Source organism: Somniosus microcephalus, chromosome 7 (assembly GCF_052327205.1).
Source record: "Somniosus microcephalus isolate GS21.2 chromosome 7, FLI_Smic_1.0, whole genome shotgun sequence".
Taxonomy (NCBI): Eukaryota; Metazoa; Chordata; class Chondrichthyes; order Squaliformes; family Somniosidae; genus Somniosus; species Somniosus microcephalus.
Window position 1 is genome coordinate 681,648 of NC_140993.1, and position 25,057 is coordinate 706,704.

The following is a 25,057-nucleotide window of genomic DNA, read 5'->3' on the forward strand; positions in this document are numbered from 1 at the left end:
CGGGTATATAAGCCTGTATAGCATCTTGTGTAGTTACAGAATCACAGAATCACAGAAATCACACAGTGCAGATAGAGGCCATTTCGGCCCATCGAGCCTGCACCGACACATATCCCAACCAATCCCCGTAACCCCTACACCAACACATATCCCACCCTATCCCCGTAACCCCATGTATTGAATCCCCCTAACACTAAGGGTCAATTTATCATAGCCATAGCCAATCAACCTAACCCGCACATTTTTGGACTGTGGGAGGAAACCGGAGCACCCGGAGAAAATCCACGCAAACACGGGGAGAATGTACAAACTCCACACAGACAGTCACCCGAGGCCGGATTCGAACCCGGGTCCCTGGCGCTGTGAGGTAACAGTGCTAACCACTATGCCACCGTGCTACCCTCCAGTTCACCTCCAGACTTTGTTCAGTAAACACTTGTTAAATCAACTCCTGCATTCCGTGTCTCCATTAACACATGGATCTAACAGGCTGGGTGCGTCGATTCACCAAGTTGTGTAGCATGCAGCAGCAGCCAACAACGATGTGTCCCAATTGCTGCGGCGAGTACTGCAGGGATCCCCCGAATGTTCCAGACATCGGAAACGCTTTTTGAGAACACCAATAGTGTGGGAGGCCAGCCAGGAGTGCGTTGGAATAGTCAAGTCTAGAGGTAACAAAGGCCCGGGTGAGGGTTTCAGCAGTGGATGAGCTGAGGCAGGGGTGGAGACGGGCGATGTTACCGAGGTGGAAGTAGGCGGTCTTAGTTATGCTGCGGATATGTGTTCGGAAGCTCATTTCAGGTTCAGATATGACACCAAGGTTGTGAACAGTGTGGTTCAGCCTCAGACAGATGTTAGGGAGAGGGATGGAGTCAGTGGCTAGGGACCAAAAACAATTGCTTCAGTGTTCCCAATATTTACTTGGAGAAAATTTCTGCTCACCCAGAACCGGATTAGAGATTGTGGAGGGGTTGAGAGAAGTGGTAGTGATGTCGACCTGGGTGTCGTCAGCGTACATGTGGAAACTGAGGCTGTGATTTCAGATGATGTCACCAAGGGGCAGTATTTAGAAGAGAAATAGGAGGGGCCCAAGGATAGATCCTTGGGGCATACCAGAGGTAATGATGCGGGAGCAGGAAGAGAACCCGTTGCAGGTGATTCTGTAGCTACGATTAGATAGAGAAGAATGGAACCAGGCGAGTGCAGTCCCACCCAGCTGGACGACAGTGGAGAGGTGTTGTAGAAGGGTGGAGTGGTCAACCGTGTCAAAGGCTGCAGACAAGTCAGGAAGGACGAGGAGGGATAGTTTACCTTTGTCACAGTCACAAAGGATGTCATTTGATGAGACTTTGATGAGACTTGATTTGACTTCAGGGCCAAGTCAGTGAGGTGGATTGGGCTGTTTCTGGCCCGCTGGTTATTGTGGGCACGGCTGGACGTCAGTGGGACCGGCTCTACCCTGTTTGTTCTTTGAGGCAAAATAAGCCAAAAAAAACCCTGCTTCCCCCCTTACCCTTTCGACACTCCTGTTACAGGGTTTTAGAAGTGGAGCATTGTGGTGATTATGCTTTATGTTTAATAAGAAGTATTGTGATTAGTTGTTTGTTTCCTGCCTTGGGATATATGCTGTAATCTCATTGGTAGTTGATGTCATGTGATTTGTGGTGGCCATCTTAAATTCAGTTCTTTCCAGCCTTTAGTTGGGACTGGGTGTTGAAGATGTGCTACCGGATTTTTAAGTTAATAAAGCCTAGATTAGAAAGGCAAATCTATTCTTTATTTCAATTTATTAACTTTATGTCAGAATGGAGCGATATCTTCAACCAGAACGATTCAATGCTGACCCTAATTCTGCAGGAGTGGATGATAAATGGAAACATTGGTGTTGTACATTTAAAAACTTTTTGGGCGTGTTGGATCAAGAGTCTCTAAATAAGCTGAATATGCTGATCAACTACATTGCTCCGGATGTGTATAAGTGTATTTTGGACTGTAAAACTTAAGAAGTGGCTATTTCTACATTGGAAAAGATTTTTGTTAAACCAAAGAATGAGGTATTTGCACGGCACCTTCTATCTGCCCGTAGGCAGCAGGTGGGAGAATCTTTGGATACTTATTTACAAGCACTTCGGTGCCTTAGTGTTAACTGTAATTATAAGGCCGTGACGGCTGAAGAATATAAGGAAGAATCGGTACGGGATGCTTTTATTAATGGATTACTGTCTAGATCAATTCGTCAGTGGTTGTTAGAAAATAAGACTTTGGATCTTAAGAGTGCTTTTGAGCAAGCTTCTACATTGGATGTGGCTCAGAGAAGTTCGGATTCTTATGCTCTTTTTAATCAGCCTGTGACTGTGGTTTCGGCAGTTCCGGATGAAAAGGAATTATGTGGACTTAATAGGAGTGGTTTACTAGATTCTGAAACAGTTTCTACTTCAGCGGCTGTTGCCTCTAGGATTCAGAAGTGTTATTTTTGTGGGAACGTCCGGCACCCTCGTCTGAAGTGTGCTGCTCAGGAGGCTGTGTGTAGTAAATGCGGCAAGAAAGGTCATTACGCACGTGTGTGTAAATCATCAGGTTCAATTACCTCCTCTGTGACTATTCAGCCTTTAGATAGGGCGTTTATTGCATCAATTTCTGCTGCATTTGCTCATGCCCTAAACAAAGCTATAGTTACGGCCCAAGTTAATGGGTTGGAAGTGAAGGCCCTTATAGATACAGGCAGTACCGAGAGTTTTATAAGTCTTCAGTTTGCAAAGGAGAAGCATTTGAAAATTTCGCCTGTTTCCTATCAGGTGTGTATGGCTCAGACGACTCTCACTTCACAAGTAGCTGGTTGTTGCCTTGTGAAATTGATTCTTCTAGGTAATACGTATACTGATATACACCTATCTGTTTTGCCTAATCTCTGTGCGGATATTTTAATTGGTCATGATGTGCTTCAGTTACACGAGAGTCTCAGACTTTCATTTGGAGGGACTAAGCCACCTTTATCTATTTGTGGATTAACCTCTTTATCCATTTCTCCATTATCACTTTTTTCCAATTTGATGCCAGATTGTAAGCCAATTGCTACCAAGTCAAGAAGGTATAGCAGTCAGGATAGAGAATTTATTAATTCTGAAGTTCAACGTCTCTTATTGGAAGGAATCATTGAACCTAGTTGTTCGCCTTGGCGGGCACAGGTAGTTGTCACGACTAACGAGAGACATAAGAAACGAATGGTGATAGATTATTCCCAAACTATTAATAGGTATACTCAATTGGATGCGTACCCTTTGCCTAAGATTGATGAGCTTATCAATAAAGTATCTCAGTGTAAGGTTTTTAGCACTATTGACCTAAAGAGTGCTTATCATCAGATTCCTATTGTTAAGAAGGATCAACCATATACGGCCTTTGAGGCTGGTGGAAAGCTGTATCAGTTTTGCCAAATACCATTTGGTGTTACTAATGGTGTTGCTTGTTTTCAACGGGCAATGGATGCTTTTAAAAGTGATAACTCTCTCTCTGGCACCTTTTCATATTTAGATGACATCACGGTGTGTGGCAAATCAAGGGTGGAGCATGATTCTAATTTAGAAAGATTCCTTCAAGCTGCGGAAAAAGTTGGTTTAACTTTCAATAAAGAGAAGTGTACCTTTTCGACCACTGAGGTAAATCTACTGGGGTACATTATCTCGGGTAACAAGATTAAACCAGACCCAGAACGTCTGCGACCATTGATTGATTTACCTTGTCCTACTAATTCTAAGGCTTTGCAACGAGTTGTTGGACTGTTTTCTTACTATTCTAATTGGATTGCAAATTTTTCACAGAAGATCCGGCCTCTTATTCGGGTTACGACATATCCTCTATCATGGGAGGCCAGGACGTGTTTTGATAATTTTAAAAAGGATATCCTTGGAGCAGTTGTGCATTCTATTGATGAGCAGGTTCCTTTTGTGATTGAGACGAGCGCTTCTGATTTTGCAATTGGGGCTACTCTGAACCAAAATGGAAGACCTGTGGCCTTTTTCTCACGTACCTTGAACAATAGTGAAAAAAGGCATTCTTCAATAGAGAAAGAGGCGTATGCAATAGTAGAAGCACTGCGTAAATGGAGACATTATTTATCGGGGCGACATTTTACGTTGGTAACTGATCAAAAGTCTGTGTCCTTTATGTTTGATGTCAAACATTTTGGAAAGATTAAGAATGATAAAATAATGAGGTGGAGGATTGAGTTGGCATGTTACCATTTTGATATAGTTTATCGTCCGGGGAAGGATAATGTTGCTGCTGATGCGCTGTTGAGGGCTAATTGTTCTGTGATTCACGGAGATACGCGTATTAATCTTCACAATGCCTTATGCCATCCTGGGGTTATGAGGATGATACACTTTGTACGCAGTAAGAATTTGCCCTTTTCAGTTGAAGACGTCAAGCGGATGGCTTCATCATGTTCTATCTGTGCTCGGTGTAAACCGAATTTCTTTATGCCTCAACGAGCTCATCTTATAAAGGCTACTTCTCCTTTTGAACGTTTGAGCGTTGATTTCAAGGGGCCTCTTCCTTCAACTACTCAAAACCGATATATATTTACTGTTGTGGATGAGTTTTCAAGGTTCCCTTTTGCTTTTCCTTGCGCAGATGTATCAGCTGCTACAGTTATCAAATGTCTGACTCAACTTTTTGTCATCTTTGGGATGCCTGCGTATATCCATTCGGATCAGGGAAGTTCTTTTATGTCTTCCCAGTTGAAGGAATACCTTCAGAGTCGGGCAATTTCTACTAGCAGAACTACCCTGTATAATCCTCAGGGTAATGGACAGTGCGAACGATACAATGGGGTGATCTGGAAGGCAGTTATGTTGGCTTTGACATCCCGGAACCTTAAGAATACACAGTGGGAAATGGTACTGCCTGATGCCCTGCATTCCATTAGATCATTGCTATCAACGGCTACTAATGTGACCCCCCATGAAAGGCTCTTTAACTATCCACGGAGATCTACTACAGGATATTCGGTACCTTCATGGCTTACTATGCAGGGACCTGTGCTGCTTCGACGCCATGTTAGATTGTCAAAATATGATCCTTTAGTGGAGGAGGTGGAGCTGTTGGAGGCAAATTCCCAATATGCTCATATTCGATTCCAAGATGGGAAAGAAAGTACCGTTTCAATTAAAGACTTGGCTCCTTGTGGTGGCCAGCCCTCTTCTGAGGATATTAACAATAGTCATGATTCTGATAATGTGGATGCTGTTACAGATACTACGAATATTTCCAACCCGACTGCAGATAATTATACTTCTATTAGTCAGCCCTCGATGGATGTTCATGACCGTTCCAGTTTACCTCCTGATGGGATTTCTAATCCGGAAACCGTTGAAAATCGGGATATGGATAGCCTTCCTGCAGAAGATACTTCTGTGTCTCCTGGTATGGGAGGGCAAGGAATTTCACCAAGGTTAAGAAGGTCGACATGAACAAGATATCTGGTCGACCAATTGAAAGTGGACTTTTAAATTGATAGTAATGTTTTAAAATTGTTGAAATATTATATTATACTGTTTTAGCTGAGAGATACTTAATACCTTTGTGCAATGTTACTATTTGTTGTTGCTCACTTAGTATTGTGTCATGTTGAATAGTTTTATTTTGTCTGTGCATAATTTTAGTTGTAAATAATTAATTATAAATTGTAAAGGTTATTTAGGTTGGAGTATATTTTAAAAGGAGGGGTGAATGTGGTGATTATTCTTTATGTTTAGTAAGAAGTATTGTGATTGGTTGTTTGTTTCCTGCCTTGGGATATATGCTGTAATCTCATTGGTAGTTGATGTCATGTGATTTGTGGTGGCCATCTTTAAATTCAGTTCTTTCCAGCCTTTAGTTGGGACTTGGTGTTGACGATGTGCTACCGGATTTTTAAGTTAATAAAGCCTAGATTAGAAAGGCAAATCTATTCATTATTTCAAGCATTTACAGACAGGAAGCTCAAACCAAACATCACATCAAATTCTGACAGAGTTACGTGATTCATCAGGACCTGATTCAGCCGCTCCTCCAATCTGCTGGCACAGCCGTGAGTTCACACTGGGGAGAGAAATTTTAAATGTTCTGAAAGAGCTTCAAAATCTACAAATACCTGAAGCAGCACCAGTGGCCACACATTGGTGGAAACCCGGGCCCCATGTGTGGGAAGGGATTCACTCAGTCATCCGCTCCAATGATACACCAGCAAATTCACATGAGGGAGAAACCTTTAACCCGCTCCATGTGTGGGCAGGGATTAATTGCACCCTCTGTGCTGCTGAGACACCAGCTTGTCCACACCAATGAGAGACCATTGACCTGCTCCGTGTTTTTGAAGCGATTCTCTCATTCTGCCACCCTCCTGAGACACCAGCTTGTTCACAGTGATGAGAGACCGATTAAATGTTCTGACTGTGGGAAGAGATTTAAAAGGTCCCAGGATCTGAAGTGACACCAGCTGGAGAGAGCAGGAGAGATTCTGTTCACCTGCTCCGTGTGTGGGAAGAGATTCACTCAGCCCTCAAATCTGCTGGCACACCAGCGAGTTCACACTGGAGAGAGGCCAGTGAAACATTCCGACTGTGGGAAAAGCTTTCAAATGTTCCAGGAGCTGAAGGGACACCAGCTGGAGAGAGCAGGAAACAGGCCATTCACTTGCTCCATGTGTGGGAAGGGATTCACGCAGTCAGCCCACCTGCTGATACACCAGCGAGTTCACACTGGGGAGAGACCATTTAAATGTTCTGACTGTGGGAAGAGCTTTAAAACCTCTGGGGATCTGAAGCAACACCAGCGAGTTCACTCCAATGAGAGACTATTTACATGTTCTGTTTGTGGGAAGAGCTTTAAAAGCTCTGGGGATCTGAAGGTACACCAGCGAGTTCACACTGGGGAGAGACCATTCACCTGCTCCGTGTGTGGGAAGGGATTCACTTGGTCATCCCACCTACTGACACACCAGCGATATCACAATGATGAGAGACCATTTAAATGTTCTGTCTGTGGGATGAGCTTTAAAACCTCTGGGGATCTGAAGCAACACCAGCGAGTTCACACTGTTGAGAGACCATTTACATGTTCTGTCTGTGGGATGAGCTTTAAAAGCGCTGGGATTCTGGGCAGACACCAGCGAGTTCACACTGGGGAGAGGGCATTCACCTGCTCCGTGTGTGGTAAGGGATTCATTCGGTCCTCGAATCTGCTGGCACACCAGCGAGTTCACACTGGGGAGAGGCCGGTGAAACATTCCAACTGTGGGAAAAGCTTTCAAATGTTCCAGGAGCTGAAGGGACACCAGCTGGAGAGAGCAGGAAAGAGGCCATTCGCCTGCTCCTTGTGTGGGAAGGGATTCACTTGGTCATCCCACCTACTGACACACCAGCGATATCACACTGATGAGAGACCATTTAAATGTTCTGTCTGTGGGAAGAGCTTTAAAAGCGCTGGGATTCTGAGCGGACACCAGCGAGTTCACACTGGGGAGAGGCCGTTCACCTGCTCCGTGTGTGGGAAGGGATTCACTCGGTCGTCCAACCTGCTGACACACCAGCAAGTTCACACTGATGAGAGACCATTTAAATGTTCTGACTGTGGGAAGACATTTAACTGTTCGAAGGGCCTGAAGAGACACCAGCTGGAGAGAGAAGGAAAGAGATCGTTCTCCTGCTCCGTGTGTGGCAAGGGATTCACTCGGTCATCCCACCTACTGACACACCAGCGAGTTCACACAGTTCCGTAGCACAGGACTCTGTAGACAACTGGGGTGACATGAACATGGAATGGATGAATGTTTTATAAATTATTGTACTGCTGTTTAATCTTTAAGACTGTTGTGCTGATGATTCCCTTCTTTTGACAGTTCATGGTGTTACATAGAATGTACAGCACAGAAACAGGCCATTCGGCCCAACTGGTCGATGCCAGTGTTTATGCTCCACACCCACCCTACTTCAATTAACCCGATCAACACATCCTCCCATTCCTTTCTCCCTTGTGTGGCTTCCCCATAAATCCATCTGTGCTGTTCACCTCAACCACTCCTTGTGGTAGCAAGTTCCCCATTCTCACCATTCTCTGGGTAAAGAAGTTTCTCCTGAATTACCTCCTGGATTTGTTAGTGACTTTAATATTTATAGCCACATAAATATGATGAGATTCGGTTAAGATGACCAGCTGTGAGGCGGATATCGTGAAACTCCAGTACGATTTGGACAGGTTGGGTGATTGAGCAGAAACATGGCAAATGCACTATAATGTGGATAAATGTGAGGTTATCCACTTTGGTGGCCAAAACAGGAAGGCAGATTATTTTTGAATGGCAATAGATTGGGAGAAGGGGAAGTGCAAAGAGACCTGGGTGTTCTTGTGCACCAGTCGCTGAAGGTAAGCATGCAGGTGCAGCAGGCGGTTAAGAAGGCAAATGGTATTTTGGCCTTCGTAGCAAGACGGTTCGAGTACAGGAACAAAGATGTCTTGCTACAGTTGTACAGGGCCTTGGTGAGACCACACCTTGAATATTGTGTGCAGTTTTAGTCACCTTACCTGAGGAAGGACGTTCCTGCCATGGAGGGAGTGCAGCGAATATTCACCAGGCTGATACCTGGGACAGCAGGAATGATGTATGAGGAGAGATTGTGTCGATTGGGCTTATACTCACTGGAGTTTAGAAGATTGAGAGGTGATCTCATTGAAACCTATAAAATTCTGTCAGGCCTGGACGGACTAGATGCAGGAAGGATGTTCCTTATGGCCGGGGAGTCCAGAACCAGGGGTCATAGTCTAAGGATAAGGGGTAAGCCATTTAGGACTAAAATGAGGAGGAATTTCTTCACCCAGAGAGTGGTGAACCTGTGGACTTCTCTGCCACAGAGGGCGGTGGAGGCCAGTTCATTAAATATATTCAAGAAAGAGTTTGATATATTTCTTAAGGCTAAAGGGATCAAGGGATATGGGGAGAAGGCAGGGACCGGGTACTGAATTTGGATGATCAGCCATGATCTCATTGAATGGTGGAGCAGGCTCGAAGGGCCGAATGGCCTACTCCTGCTCTTATCTTCTATGTTTCTATGTACTTTGTCTTTTTCTGATGAATGAAACATTACTGAGCCCCTGTACCCGTGTTATGGGATGAAGTGCCAGACAAGTAAAGACACAACGTCTGGGTGTGAATCTGATAATAACCTCATGGACAGTATAGGCGTGATTCTTCCTACCAAAATGTAATACCTCACATTTATCTGTTCAGCTTTGGTCAGTCTGCAAAAACTCTGAAATGTTTAATAATGAAATCAGGGAGTCAAAAAGCTCAGGTGAGGCAGTTTAAAAAGACAGTCCATGACCAGAGATTGCTGGATGCTGACACTCGGTGCTCATGAGGATAGAATGTCCCATTCCCCAGGCATGGTCATCCAGCACCTCGATCAGAGCAACAATTCACAAAACAATGGCAATATAACTTGGAGCAGAGACGGTTAAGTGGAGCTGTGATCGAGGTGCTCTAAATTAGGAGGGGTTTTGATCGAGCAAACAAGGAGAAGCTGTTGTCACTGGCAGGAGGGTCGGTAACAAGAGGACACAGATTTCAGATCATTGGCAAAAGAATCTAGAGAGGAAGTGAGGAGACTTTGTTTTACACAGCGAATTGTGATGATCTGGAATGTGCTGCCTGAATGGGAGGTGGAAGCAGATTCAGTAGTAACTTTCAAAAGGGAATTGGATATCTACTAAAAGCAGAAATTTGCAGTGCTGTGGGGAAAGAGCAGGGCAGTGGGACTAATTGCATCGCTCTTTCAGAGAGCCAGCACCAGCACGATGGGCTGAAAGACATCCTACTGTGCTCTATGATTCTATACCATCAGCTTCTCTCTGCTCACGAGTACTGAGAGAACAGGGAATAACCTTTAAATCCAGCCCAGTTATTGGGGGCTCTTAACATTAACAAGCGCCAGTTGCCTGAATTAACATGGTCCAGTCCTGGATGTGATTAAAGGCATCGGAAACAGTGGAATCTGTTGTATCCGTGTGTTAATGGAGACACAGAATGCAGGAGTTGGTTTAACAGGTGTTTACTGAACAAAGTCTGGAGGTGTACTAAAAGATACAAGATGCTATACAGGCTTATATACCCGAGTGGCCACTACCAGTATTACAGTACACAGGGGCTCTTAAAGGTACATACACTACAATTCCTCCCCTTTTAGATAATTAGTACATATCATTTAAGTAATCATTAATTAACATGTTTACAAGAACAATAATTACACATTTGCTGCAGTTAATCAATTATAAGTCAGTCTCTCTGGAGGCTTCCTGACTCGGTCCGGATAATGCCTCGGTGGTGTAATAGTTTTCGGTGGTGTAGTAGGTTCTTTTGGCAAGGTCGATTTGGCTTGAATGCCGGTGTCGGGTTCATCTGGTTCCAGTATCACCGGATCGGAGGTAGATACTATGGGTATGTCTGCTTCATCATTAGGCGTATAGAGTTGTGGTGTAAGTTGTCCCTTATCCGATGACTCTATGATCTGGTCAGCATGGCACCTTATTATGCTTTCTCCAATGTCCACGGTATACATCAGTGGTCGTAGTCGTGTGCAAATAGTTCCAGGCTGCCATTTCTCAGTACGGTAGTCCCGGGCCAAAACTTGTGGACCGATCTGGAAGGTTCTAGTTGGCCTTTCATTCATGCCTTGAAATTGCCAGTTCTCTACGTCCCTTCTGATGTTTGGCTTGATCAAATCCAGCCGGCATCTTAGTCTTCTATTGAAAAACATCATGGCGGGAGTTTGGTTTGTAACCACATGTGTTGCATTCCTGTACGCAAACAAGAAGTTATCTACCTTATGTTGTAGATTTATGTCTTCATTACCCATGGCCTTTATGGCCTTCTTGAAGGTCTGGACAAACCTTTCAACTAATCCATTGGTGGTGGGATGGTATGGGGCGGACGTGTAGTGCTTAACCCCATTGTTTTTTAAGAACTTCCTGAATTCTTCGGACACAAATTGCGGTCCATTATCAGAACAGATCTGCTCAGGCAGCCCATTCCTGGCAAATATGGTCCTTAATACTGTGATGGATTTTTCCGTGGTGGTGGAGGACATCTTTATTACCTCCGGCCACTTGGAGTGTGCATCAACCGCGATTAAGAACATTGTGTCCATAAAAGGACCAGCAAAGTCGATATGTACCCTTTGCCATGCAGATGAGGGCCACTCCCATGGATGTAGAGGGGCTTGTGGTGGGGTGTTTTGGACCTTCTGGCATCCTAGACAGCTCTTGGTCATTTATTCGATGTCTCCATCGATACCTGGCCACCACACAAACGCTCTGGCTAAGTTCTTCATTTTCACTCCACCCAGATGCCCCTCGTGAAGCTCCTTTAGCACTTTATCCTGGAGTTTGGGTGGAATCACCACTCTGGATCCACACATCACGGTTCCTCAGCACACTGACAGCTGCTCTCTTCTTTGCGAGAATGTTGGCAACAGTGGTTCGCCATGTGCTGGCCATCCCTTCACCGTTAAATCGTAGACTCGTGAGAGAGTCGGGTCATTTCTCATTTCCTTTTCAATGGTAGAATTTGTTACTGGTAGACATTCTACTATGGTTGAGTGGAACATCTCCACTGGTTCCACTGTAGGTGCCTCTCCTACCGTTGGCAACGGTAGGTGCGATAAACCGTCAGCATTCCCATGCTGTTTTGATCCTTTGTATTCGATGTCATATTGGTGAGCCCCTAGGAAAAGGGACCACCTCTGTAACCTTTGCGCTGTCATAATGGGAACGCCCTTTTTAGGGTTGAATATGGAGATGAGGGGTTGATGGTCAGTCAACAAGGTAAATTTTTGTCCATGTAGGTAATGGTTGAATTTCTTCACTCCCCACACCAGGCTGAGTGCTTCCCTGTCGATCTGGGCATAGTTACGCTCAGCTGAGTTCAATGAGCGTGGTGCAAAAGCTATCAGCCGCTCCGAGCCATCAGGGAATCTATGTGATAATACCGTTCCTATGCCATAAGGGGATGCATCGCACGCCAGTCTGATTGGCAGTGATGGGTTGTAATGAGCCAACACTTCCTTGGACGTGATCAAGCCTTTGCATTTATGGAAGGCACGTTTACAGTCTTCACTCCATTTCCAAATTACTCCCGTTTGTATCAGTGCATTAAGAGGGTGCAGAACAGTTGATAAGTTCAGTAAAAATTTATGATACTGATTTATCAATCCCAGGAACGACCTTAATTGTGAGACATTTTCAGGTGCTGGGGCTTTTATGACCGCTTCAAATTTTTCAGGTGACTTATGCAACCCTTCTTCGTTAATTATATGGCCACAATATGATATTTGTTCCTGGAAAAATTGGCACTTGGGCCGATTTGCTCGTAGGCCCCGTTCTCTCAGTCTAGTGAGCACCTGCTCCAAATTGGCAAGGTGCTCATTGTCGTTTTCTCCTGTTACAAGGATGTCGTCTAGGTAGCATTGAGTCCCCGGAATCACTTGCAGGACTTGCTCCATAGCTCTTTGCCAGATAGCTGGAGCTGATGCTACTCCGAAAACCAGTCGATTGTTCTGGTACAGGCCTTTGTGTGTGTTTATCGTGAGATACTTTTTAGAGGCCTCCTCAACGTCCATCTGTAGATATGCCTGTGCCAAGTCAATTTTGGTGAAACGTTCCCCTCTGGATAGTGAGGCGAAAATATCTTCTATCCTTGGAAGAGGATACTGTATCGTGTGAAGGACCGGGTTTACAGTCACCTTGAAGTCCCCACAGATGCGAATTTTTCTCTGTTCTTCAGATTTATCATTATTCAATGTTTTCTTCATGACCGGGACGATGGGTGTTGCCCACTCGCTCCAATCTACCTTGGATAACACGCCTGCTTTTTCCAAACTCTCCAGCTCTGCCTCGACTGCTGGATGAATTGCGTATGGCACCGGCCTTGCCTTAAAAAACTTTGGAATTGCCGCATCTTCCACTTTTATTGAGGCGGTGACGCCTTTCAAGGTTCCTAGTTCCTGTTGAAACACTTCTTTGGCATTAGCCAAGATGTCTTTTAATCATTCAGGTATGACGTCATCATCATTTATTTTCTTACTGGTCACCGTCAGTGCCTGAATGGAGTGCCAGTCGAAACGTTTCTTCCTGATCCATTCACGTCCCAACAACGGTGGACCACCATCTTGCAGAATGTATAAATACAACTTCTGTATTTCCTTGCTGTTGTATACAACAGGCACTCATATTTTCCCTCTGGGGTATACTTTCTGCCCCGTATATGTCTTCAAGATACTGGATGTGTCTTTCAAAGGTATATGCGGAAATAGCCCTCGTAATCCCGTCGACTTATGATGGTCAGAGCTGATCCTGTATCTAGCTCCATTTTAACTGGGGACCCCGCTATCGTGAGGGTAACCCAAATGGTCTGGTAATCTTCTTTGGCAATTACATTATGTAATTTGAGACAGCTTAGTCTCTTGTTTCCGGAGTCGCTATCGCTCTTCTGGTCTTCGGAGCTACTGTCCGTCATCATTTGTACCTTTCTGTACTTTTCCTTATTGATGTTTTTTCAGTCAGTGGATTTTTTGTTTCCAGATCGGCATACACGTGCAATGTGTCCCATCTTTCCGCATTGCCTGCATGCTTTGTCCTTGAACCAGCAGTCCCTCTGGTCATGGGTGGATCTGCCGCAGCGATAACATCTCTCAAAACCCCATGTCATTTCATAGGTGCCGAAGTCTTGTATCTCTGCAGCTCCTCTTGCTGCTGCTTCGTATGATACAGCCGCACTGAAAGCCTTGTCCAGTGTCAAATCTTTCCCAGAAAGTAGCCTTTTCTGTGTTCCTTCACTTAGGAGACCGCAGACGAATTTGTCTTGTCGAAAATCTGCCAGTCCTGCCCCGAATTGGCAGCGCTTTGACAGCTTTCTTAATTCGGTGCGGTAATCAGCGTTACTTTCATTCTTGTGCTGATTCCTCCTGAAGAATTTGAATCGTTCCGCTATCAGCAGTGGTGTTGGGTTTAAGCGCTCCTGTAGGGTGTCAACAATCTCCTTAAAATTCTTGTCCATCGGTTTGGCTGGAATGATTAAGTTTCATAACAGCCCGTATGTCCTTGCGCCCATCAGATTTAGAAGTACCGGTGCCTTTTTATCATCCTCTACTTCATTCGCTGTGCAATATACCTCCACTCTTTCCACATATGTGGTCCAATCCTCTATATCACTATCGAAAGCAATAATATTGCCAGTCTTAGGCATCCTGAAAATCAAAAATGGCGCATCCCGCACTTTCCTTTCTTCCCTGCTGAGAAAAAATGGCGCCTCCCGTGCTTTCCCGCCGCTGCCGCTGCTGACAATGCTGTTCTCCGTGGTTTTTATTTAAATAGATATTTTTAATAGTTGGAGACTCATTCCCGCCGGACTCTCTGGGGCTTTTCCCTCCCTCTGCTTGGTCCGAACGCTGACCTGCTTTGCAGCACCAGCCGTCTCCCGAGTGCTCCACCCTCCTCTCTGTTTGCCTCCGCCTTCCGACTCACTGCTCGGCCCCGCTGCAGAGCCACCCGATCGAGCCCCAGCCCGCTGCCCAGGAAGGATTAGTGAAGTACCTGCCACCAGCCCGGCTAGCTGGTGAAACCACAGTTTTTTTTTTTCGTTTTTTTTTTCTTCGACCTTCGTCTGAGGAATCGATCTCCTTGAGGTGCTGCCGAATTGCAGGTAAGTCCATTTCCAATTCATTGCCACTGTTGTATCCGTGTGTAAATGGAGATACGGAATGCAGGAGTTGGTTTAACAGGTGTTTACTGAACAAAGTCTGGAGGTGAACTAAAAGATACAAGACGCTATACAGGCTTATATACCTGAGTGGTCACTACCGGTATTACAGTACACAGGGGCTCTTAAAGGTACATACACTACAGAATCGACCCACCGCAGTCACACTGTGGACACTCTGGTGTGTCAGCGGGTGGGATACACCAGGAATCCCTTTCCACACACTGAGCAGGTGAACAGCTTCTCCCCATTGTGCGTACGCTGGTGTCCCTTCAGATCTCCGGACCTTTTAAACCTCTTCCCACAGTCAGAACATTTAAACGGCATCTCCCCAGTGTAAACTTGCCGGTGTGCCAACAGGTTGGATGACTGAGTGAATCCCTTCCCACACTCGGAGCAGGTGAAAGGCCTTTCATTGGCGTGAACTCGTTGGTGTCTCAGCAGGTTGGATGAGCAGGTGAATCGCATCCCACACACGGAGCAGGTGAATGGCCTCTCCCCAGTGTGAACTCGCTGGTGTTCAAGCAGAGTTGAGGAATGAGCGAATCCCTTCCCACACACAGAGCAGGTGAACGGCCTCTCCCCAGTGTGAACTCGCTAGTGTTCGAGCAGAGTTGAGGACTGAGTGAATCCCTTACCATACACGGACCAGGTGAACGGCCTCTCTCCAGTGTGAACTCGCTGGTGTGTTCGCAGGATGGATGTCTTGGTGAATCCCTTCCCACACACGGAGCAGGTGAATGCCCTCTCCCCAGTGTGAACTCGTTGGTGTGTCATCTGATTCTGAGAGCTTTTAAAGCTCTTCCCACAGTCAGAACACGTAAACGGCCTCTCGTCGGTGTAAATTAGCTGGTGTTCCTTCAGAGTACCAGAGCGTTTAAAGCTCTTCCGGTGTGAACAAGCTGGTGTCTCAGCAGGTGGGATGGATAAACAAATCTCTTTCCACACACGGAGCAGCTGAACGCACTGTCCCCAGTGTGACTGTGCCGATGAACTTCCAACGCAGATGGGGAACTGAATCCCTTTCCGCCGTCCCCACCTTTACTCGGTTTCTCCCCGGTGTGACGGTGCACGTGTCTTGCCAGGTCAGGCGATCGGCTGAAGGTGAGTCCACACACGGAACACGTGTGCGGTTTGTCAGCGCTACGATCGCTGCTCATTCCTTCCATTTTTAAAAAATTCATTGATGGGATGTGAGCGTTGCTGGCTGGCTAGGCCTGCATTTAGTGTCCATCCCTAATTGCCCTTGAGAAGATGGTGGTGAGCCGCCTTCTTGAACCGCTGCAGCCCATACGGTGTAGGTACACCCACAATGCTGTTAGGAAGGGAGTTCCAGGATTTTTGCCCAGCGACAGTGAAGGAACGGCGATACAGGTCCAAGTCAGGATGTTGTGTGGCTTGGAGGGGAACTTGTAGGTGGCGATGTTCCCATGCGTCTGCTGCCCTTGTCCTTCTAAGTGGTAGAGGTCGCGGGTTTGGAAGGTGCTGTTGAAGGAGCTTTGGCGAGTTGCTGCAGTGCATCTTGTAGATGGTACACTCTGCAGCCACAGTGCGCCGGTGGTGGAGGGAGTGAATGTTGAAGGTGGTGGATGGAGTGCCAATCAAGCGGGCTGGTTTATCCTGAATGGTGTCAAGCTTCTTGAGTGTTGTTGGAGCTGCACTCATCCAGGAAAGTGGAGAGTATTCCATCACACTCCTGACTTGTGCCTTGTAGATGGTGGAAAGGCTTTGGGGAGTCAAGAGGTGAGACACTCGCCACAGAATTCCCAGCCTCTGGCCCGCTCTTGTAGCCATAGTATTTATATGGCTGGTCCAGTTCAGTTTCTGATCAATGGTAACCCCCAGGATGTTGATAGTGGGAGATTCAGCGATGGCAATGCCATTGAATGTCAAGGGGAGATGGTTAGAGTCTCGCTTGTTGGAGATGGTCATTGCCTGGCACTTGCGTGGTGCGAATGTTACTGTTTCCATGTGCAAAGGCCGATGATATTCAGGTCCTGATCAATCGAGTGACTCTGTCTGATCCTGACATGATGTTTGGTTTGAGCTTCCTGTCTATAAATGCTCCACTTCTAAAACCGTGTAAAAGGAGTTTAGAAAGGAGTAAGAGGGAGAATGTTGCCTCATGTCCCCCTTTCCCAGCCCAGGGGCAGTGAAGCTGATTTTCAGGCCCCAGCTGCTGCACAGGTTGGTTGAAAGAATCAACAGTAATGGCGGCTGCAATCCCCACAAGACTCCGCACTCCAGAAAGCGCTCCGGCCGCCGCGCTGAGTTGTGGCTGACACCGCGCATGCGCCCCATGGCCCCGCCCTCTCCTGCTCCACAGGCGCCCGGCCCACACCGCGCATGCTCAGCACACACCCTGGGCCTCTGTCAATCATCCTCCCCCGTGCCTGTGCGCTGGGCCCCTGAGCTCCAGGCTGCCGCGCGGGACTTTCTTTGTAAAGTCGGTGTTGGTGAAGAGCCGCAATCAGTGAGGGAAAGTAAGTTTTCCCCCAGATCCGATTGAGATCAGAGGAGGGGAGAGAATAAAGGGGAATCCAAAACTGAGAGTCCGAGGGCTCTGCAGGCACCGAATGGAGCGACTTCACTTGGGCGGAGCCGGAGAGCGCCTCAGGGGCACGTGACCATGGGTAGCCGTGATTGACGTGTCTGCCGACCAATAGGGAGAGAGATCGCGGGAACAGTGGGTGGGCGGCAGGTGACGCGCACTGGGATGTCTTGATGCCATAAAAGGTGCAGACGTCATGACGTCATGCACAACTTGGTTTTCTGTGTGGTCGAGAGCAATGATTTGGGCTTGAATGTAGGGGGTATGATTAAGAAGTTTGCAGATGATGCAAAAGTTGTCCGTGTGGTTGATAATGAAGAAGAAAGTTGCAGACTGCAGGAAGATATCAATGGACTGGTCAGGTGGGCAGAACAGTGGCAAATGGAATTCCACCTGGAGAAGTGTGAGGTAATGCATTTGGGGAGGGCTAACAAGACAAGGAATACACAATAAATGGTCGGACACTGAGAAGTGCAGTGGATCAGAGGGACCTTGGAGCGCATGTCCACAGATCCCTGAAGGTAGCAGGACAGGTAGATAAGGTGGTTAAGAAGGCACACGGGGTACTTGCCTTTATTAGCTGAGGCATAGAATATAAGAGCAGGGAGGTTATGCTTGAACTGTATAAAACACTAGTTAGGCCACAGCTAGAATATTGCGTGCAGTTCTGGTCACCACATTACAGGAAGGATGTGATTGCTCTAGAGGGGGTGCAGAGGAGATTTATGAGTATATTGCCTGGTCTGGGGAATTTTAGCTATGAGCAAAGATTGGATAGGCTGGGGTTGTTTTCTTTGGTACAGAGGAGGCTGAGGGGAGACCTAATTGAGGTGTATAAAATTATGAGGGACCTAGATAGAGTGGTAGGAAGGACCTATTTCCCTTAGCAGAAGGGTCAATAACCAGGGGGCATAGACTTAATGTAATTGGTCAGAAGTTTAGAGGGGATTTGAGGAGAAATGTTTTTCACCCAGAGGGTGGTGGGGGTCTGGAACTCACTGCCTGAAATGGTGGCAGAGGCAGAGACCATCATCACATTTAAAAACTACTTGGATATACACTTGAAGTGCCATAACCTACAAGGCTACGGATCAAGTGCTGGACAGTGGGATTAGGGTGGATAGCTCTTTGTCGGTCGGCACGGACAAGATGGGCCAAATGGCCTCCTTCTGTGCTGCTAATTTCTATGATTCTATCAGTGAGGGAGTCTGGGGGTCAATGTTGACTGACATTCTGTGCTGACCCTTGACCTCCCTTTCCCCCACTCCCCAGGATAGGTTGCACATTCCAGCTGCCCACTGTGGGGGTGCTCAGCTGATCCCAGCCTGGGATGCAGTTGGGGAGACTGCAGTTAGCCTCAGTGCCCTGGGCTCCTGCTACTGATCACTGTCCAGTCACCCCGGCAGTAAAGGCCGAGTCTGCAAAGGGAGCTTTATTTTGTCTGTGATGCCCCCAAGGTTGAATAGGCTGCCAACAATCCCTGCACACCCTCACACATTGGTCACTCGGAGGGGCATTGGAAGGCAACCAGTGACTGTGGGACTGTATCCCAGCGGATACCCGCCCTTCACAATAGAGGGAGGGAAACTTGAATGACAGTTTAAAAAACTAAAAAGGGCAGGGGGAGTTCTCCCTGTGTCCTGGGGCCAATGTTTATCGCTCACCCAACATCACCAATACAGCTTATCTGGTCATTATCACACTGCTATCTGTGCGAGCTTGGTGTGAGTGAATTCATTGCCACGTTTCCTGCCTGAAACCCTCATCCAAACCTTCCTATTGAATGACGGAGCAGGCCCAAGGGGCCGTATGGCCTACTTCTGCTCCTACTTCTTATGTTCTTTTTCTCTTCACACATATCTATAAAAGCTTTTACAGTCAGTTTTTATGTTCCCTGAAAGCTTACTCTCATATTCTATTTTCCCCTTCTTAATTAATCCCTTTGTCCTCCTTTGTTGAATCCTAAACTGCTCCCAATCCTCAGGTTTACTGCTTTTTCTGGCCAATTTATATGTCCTCTCCTTGGATCTTATGCTATCCCTAATTTGCCTTGTTAGCCATGGTTGAGTCACCTTTTTTGTTTTATTTTTATGCCAAACTGGGATGAACAAATTTTGTAGTTCATCCATGCGGTCTTTGAATGTTTGCCATTGCCTATCCACCGTCAACCCTTTGAGTGACATTCCCCAATCAATCCTACCCAACTCACTCCTCAGACCATCGTAGTTTCCTTTATTTAAATTTAGGACCCTAGTCTCTGAGTCAACAACTTCATTCTCCATCTTAATGAAGAATTCGATCATATTAAGATCACTCCGACCCAAGGGGCCTCGTACAACAAGATTGCTAATTAATCCTTTCTCGTTACATAATACCCAGTCTAAGATGGCCTGATCTCCAGTTGGTTCCTCGACAGATTGGTCCAGGAAACCATCCCGTAAACACTCCAGGAATTCCTCCTCCACAATATTGTTGCTAATTTGGTTAGCCCAAATTAATGTATAATTTTGTATGCTTCAATGAGATCCCCTCTCATTCTTCTGAATTCAAGAGAATACAGGTCTAGTTTACTCAATCTCTTCTAATACGACAGTCCCGCCATCCCAGGAATCAATCTCGTGAACCTTTGTTGCACTCCCTCTATGGCAAGTATAGCCTTCCTTAGGTAAGGAGACCAAAATTGTACACAGTACTCCAGGTGTGGTCTCACCAAGGCCCTATATAATTGGAGGCAGCGTTGGTGCTACCTCTCCAGTGCTTTCAGGTGCACTGGAGAGGTACCACCAATGCTGCCTCCGCAAGATCCTGCAAATGCATTGGCAGGATAGATGCACCAACGTCAGTGTTCTGGCTCAGGCCAACAACCCCAGCATCGAAGCTTTGACCATGCTCGATCAGCTCCGATGGACGGGTCACATTGTCCGCATGCCCGATGCGAGGCTCCCAAAACAAGTGCTCTACTCGGAGCTCCGGCACGGCAAGAGAGCCCCAGGTGGGCAGAGGAAACGCTTCAAGGACACCCTCAAAGACTCCTTGAAAAAGTGTAACATCCCCACCAATACCTGGGAATCCCTGGCCCAAGACCGCACAAAGTGGAGGAGAAGCATCCGGGAAGGCGACGAACACCTCGAGTCTCTTCGCCGGGAGCAAGCGGAAGCCAAGCGCAAGGAGCGCACGTCAACCCAAGCACCCCACCCACCCACCCCTTCAACTACCATCTGCCCCACCTATGTGAACTCATCAGTCACCTGAGAAATCATTTTTAATGTGTAAGCAAGTTATCCTCGGTTCCGAGGAACTGCCTAAGAAGAAGATATAATTGGAGTAAGACTTCTTTACTCTTGTAATCAAATCATTTTGTAATGAAGGCCAGCATACCATTTGCCGTCTTAACCACCTTTCGTGACCACCGGACATCCAGAAGTGCTTTACAGCCAATGAAGTACTTTTGAAGTGTAGTCACTGTTGTAATGTGGGAAACGCGGCAGCCAATTTGCGCACAGCAAGCTCCCACAAACAGCAATGTGAAAATGGCCAGATAATCTGTTTTTTCCTCATTTTGATTGAGGGATAAATATTGGGCTCAAAACACCGGGGATAACGTCTTCCAAATAGCACCACAGGATCTTTTACATCCACCTGAGGGGGCAGACGGGGGCCTCGGTTTAACATCTCATCTGTAAGACTGCTTATCCGACACTGCAGCGCTCCTTCATTACTGCCCCTCCGATAATGCGGCTCTCCCACAGCATTGCTTCCCCCGACAGTGTGGCGCTCCCGCAGTACTGCCCCTCCGACAGTGTGATGCTCCCTCAGTACTGCCCCTCCGACAGTGTGATGCTCCCTCAGTACTGCCCCTCCGACAGTGCTGCGCTCCCACAGTACAGCCCCTCCGATGGAGCAGCGCTCCCTCAGTACTGCCCCTCCGACAGTGCAGCACTCCCTCAGTGCTGACCCTCCGACAGCGCGGCGCTCCCTCAGTACTGCCGCTCTGACAGCACGGCACTCCCTCAATACTGCCCGTCCGACAGTGCGGCGCTCCCTCAGTACTGCCCCTCTGACAGTGCGGCGCTCCCTCAGTACTGCCATCCGACAGTGCAACACTCCCTCAGCACTGCACTGGAGTGTCAGCCTCGCTTTATGTGCTCAAGTCCCTGGAGCGGGATTTGAACCCACAACCTTCTGACTCTGCTATCCACTGAGCCACAGCTGACTCCAGTCTTTTACACAGTTTCATCATAACAGCCTTGCTTTTTGCACTCTACCCCTCTCCTAAAGCAGGGGAGTTATGATGAATTGTTAAACAGTTTTTTTTGCAGAGTGACCAAGGCTGTGTGTGGGAAACAATTTTGCATTTGAAAGAAGCTTGTATTGTGAAGCTTCTGCCCCTTTGCCAGGCCCGCTGACTGCGGCCCCTCTCCCAGATTCCAGCCCCAGCTCTGTGCTGACTGTGGCCCCTCTCCCAGATTCCAGCCCTAACTCTGTGCTGCCTGCGGCCCCTCTCCCAGATTCCAGCCCCAGCTCTGTGCTGACTGTGGCCCCTCTCCCAGATTCCAGCCCCAGCTGTGTGCTGCCTGCGGTCCCTCTCCCAGGTTCCAGCCCCAGCTCTGTGCTGACTGAGCTGCTCTCACCTGGGGACAGCGCGTCACAATCGGCCCCAGCGCACCTGAGCTGGAGAGGAGGCCCCGCCCCCTTGCCGCACCGCCATTGGTTGGAGGACCAGGCCGCCCAGTTCAGTCCTACCAGCTCAGCCCTCTTCCTATTGGTCAGCACACCCATCAGTCAGAATCGCATTGCTCCGGCTCACTCCGCCCCCACCGCGCGGCTCAATCAACTCCATTCGGCGTCCGTGGAGGTCCCGCCCACCCGCCCGACTCTCAGGTTTGGTTTTCTCGTATTTTATTTTATAATCTCGCTCTCCGCTCCCCCCCCTCACCTCGATTTAAATCGATTCCCCAACACTTGTGTTGTGTCCGTGTGTTAATAGAGACACTGAAGACAGGAGTTGGTTTCACAGGTGTTTACTGAACAAAGTCTGGAGGGGAACTAAAAGATACAAGACACTATACAGGCTTATATAACCCAAGTGGCCATTACCGGCATTACAGTACACAGGGGCTCTTAAAGGCACATACACCACAATTCCTCCCCTTTTAGACAACCAGTACATAACATTTTAAGTAATCATTAATTAACATGTTTACAAGAACAATAATCTGCACATTTGCTGCAGTTAATCAATTATAAGTCAGTCTCTCTGGAGGCTTCCTGACACGGTCCGGATAACGCCTCGGTGGTGTAGTAGTTTTCGGTGGTGTAGTAGTTTCTTTTGGCAAGATCGTTTCGGCTTGAATGCCAGTGTCGGGTTCATCTGGTTCCAGTATCACCGGATCGGAAGTAGATACTATGGGTATCTCTGCTTCATCATTAGGCGTATACAGTTGTGGTGTAGGTTGTCCCTTTTCGGATGACTCTATGATCTGGTCAGCATGGCTCCTTATTATGCTTTCTCCAATGCCCACGGTATACATCAGCAGTCCTAGTCGTGTGCAAATAGTTCCAGGCTGCCATTTCTCGGTACGGTAGTCCCGGGCCAAAACTTGTTGACCTATCTGGATGGTTCTAGTTGGCCTTTCATTCATGCCTTGAAATTGCCAGTTCTCTACGTCCCTTCTGATGTTTGGCTGGATCAAATCCAGCCGGCATCTTAGTCTTCTATTGAAGAACATCATGGCGGGAGTTTGGTTTGTAACCATATGTGTTGCATTCCTGTATGCAAACAAGAAGTTATCCACCTTATGCTGAAGTTTTATGCCTTCATTACCCATGGCCTTTATGGCCTTCTTGAAGGTCTGGACAAACCTTTCAGCCAATCCATTGGTGGCGGGATGGAATGGGGCGGACGTGTAGTGCTTTACCCCATTATTTTTTAAGAACTTCCTGAATTCTTCGGACACAAATTGCGGTCCATTATCAGAACAGATCTGTTCAGGCAGCCCAGTCCTGGCAAATATGGTCCTTAATACTGTAAAGATTTTTTCCGTGGTGGTGGAGGACATCTTTATTACCTCCGGCCACTTGGAGTGTGCATCAACCTCGATTAAGAACATTGAGTCCATAAATGGACCAGCAAAGTCGATGTGTACCCTTTGCCAGGGAGATGAGGGCCACTCCCATGGATGTAGAGGGGCTTCTGGTGGAGCGTTTTGGACCTTCTGGCATCCTAGGCAGCTCTTTGTCATTTCTTCGATGTCTCCATCGATACCTGGCCACCATACAAACGCCCTGGCTAGGTTCTTCATTTTCACTCCACCCAGATGCCCCTCGTGAAGCTCCTTTAGAACTTTATCCTGGAGTTTGGGTGGAATCACCACTTTGGATCCACACATCAAGGTTCCTCGGCACACTGACAGCTGTTCTCTTCTTTGCGAGAATGCTGGCAACAGTGGCTCGCCATGTGCTGGCCGTCCCTCCACTGTTAAATCGTAGACTCATGAGAGAGTCGGGTCATTTCTTGTTTCCCCTTCAATGGCAGAATTTGTTACTGGTAGACATTCGCCTATGGTAGACTGGAAAATCTCCACTTGGTCTACGGTAGGTGCCTCTTCTACCATTGGCAATGGTAGGCACAATAAACTGTCAGCATTCCCATGCTGTTTTGATCCTTTGTATTCTATGATATATTGGTGTGTCCCTAAAAAAAGGGACCACCTCTGTAGCCTTTGCGCTGTCATAATGGGAACACCCTTTTTAGGGTTGAATATGGAGATGAGGGGTTGATGGTCAGTCAACAAGGTACATTTTTGTCCGTGTAGGTAATGGTTGTATTTCTTCACTCCCCATACCAGGCTGAGTGCTTCCCTGGCGATTTGGGCATTGTTAAGCTCAGCTGAGTTCAATGATCGTGACGCAAAAGCTATCGGCCGTTCCGAGCCATCAGGGAATTTATGTGATAATAACGCTCCTAGACCATAAGGGGATGCATCGCACGCCAGTCTGATTGGCAGTGATGGGTTGTAATGAGCCAAAACTTCTTTGGACGTGATTAAGTCTTTGCATTTATGGAAGGCACGTTTACAGTCTTCGCTCCATTTCCAAATTACTCCTGTTTGTAGCAGTTCCTTAAGAGGGTGCAGAAGAGTTGATAAGTTCGATAAAAATATATGATAGTAATTTATTAATCCCAGGCACGACCTTAATTGTGAAACATTTTCAGGCGCTGGGGCTTTTATGACCGCTTCAATTTTTTCAGGTGACTTATGCAACCCTTCCTTATTAATTATTTGGCACAATATGATATTTGATTCTGGAAAAATTGGCACTTGGAGCGATTTGCTCGTAGGCCCCGTTCTCTCAGCCTAGTGAGCACCTGCTCCAAATTGGCAAGGTGCTCGTTGTCATTTTCTCCTGTTACAAGGATGTCGTCTAGGTAGCATTGAGTCCCCGGAATCCCTTGGAGGACTTGCTCCATAGCTCTTTGCCAGATAGCTGGATCGGATGCTACTCCGAAAACCAGTCGATTGTACTGGTACAGGCCTTTGTGTGTATTTATCGTGAGATACTTTTTAGAGGCCTCTTCAACCTCCATCTGTAGATATGCCTGTGCCAAGTCAATTTTGGTGAAACGTTTCCCTCCGGATAGTGAGGCGAAAATATCTTCTATCCTCGGAAGAGGATACTATACTGTGTGAAGGATTGGGTTTACAGTCACCTTGAAG

At 47.1% G+C, this 25,057-nt stretch overlaps 1 protein-coding gene across 1 annotated transcript in view; it reads right to left on the reverse strand.

Annotated features, from left to right (window-relative positions):
* LOC147114437 (uncharacterized) overlaps window positions 1–24,216 on the reverse strand; it is a 57,135-nt gene extending 32,919 nt beyond the window's left edge. The window contains exons 1-2 of the mRNA XM_085993918.1: window positions 24,185–24,216; window positions 15,450–15,827 (exon numbers count right to left, since the gene is read on the reverse strand). Of these exons, the coding sequence (XP_085850044.1) occupies window positions 15,450–15,827; window positions 24,185–24,216 (410 nt within the window). The remainder of the gene's footprint in view (window positions 1–15,449; window positions 15,828–24,184) is intronic.
* Between the last annotated feature and the right edge of the window lie 841 nt (window positions 24,217–25,057).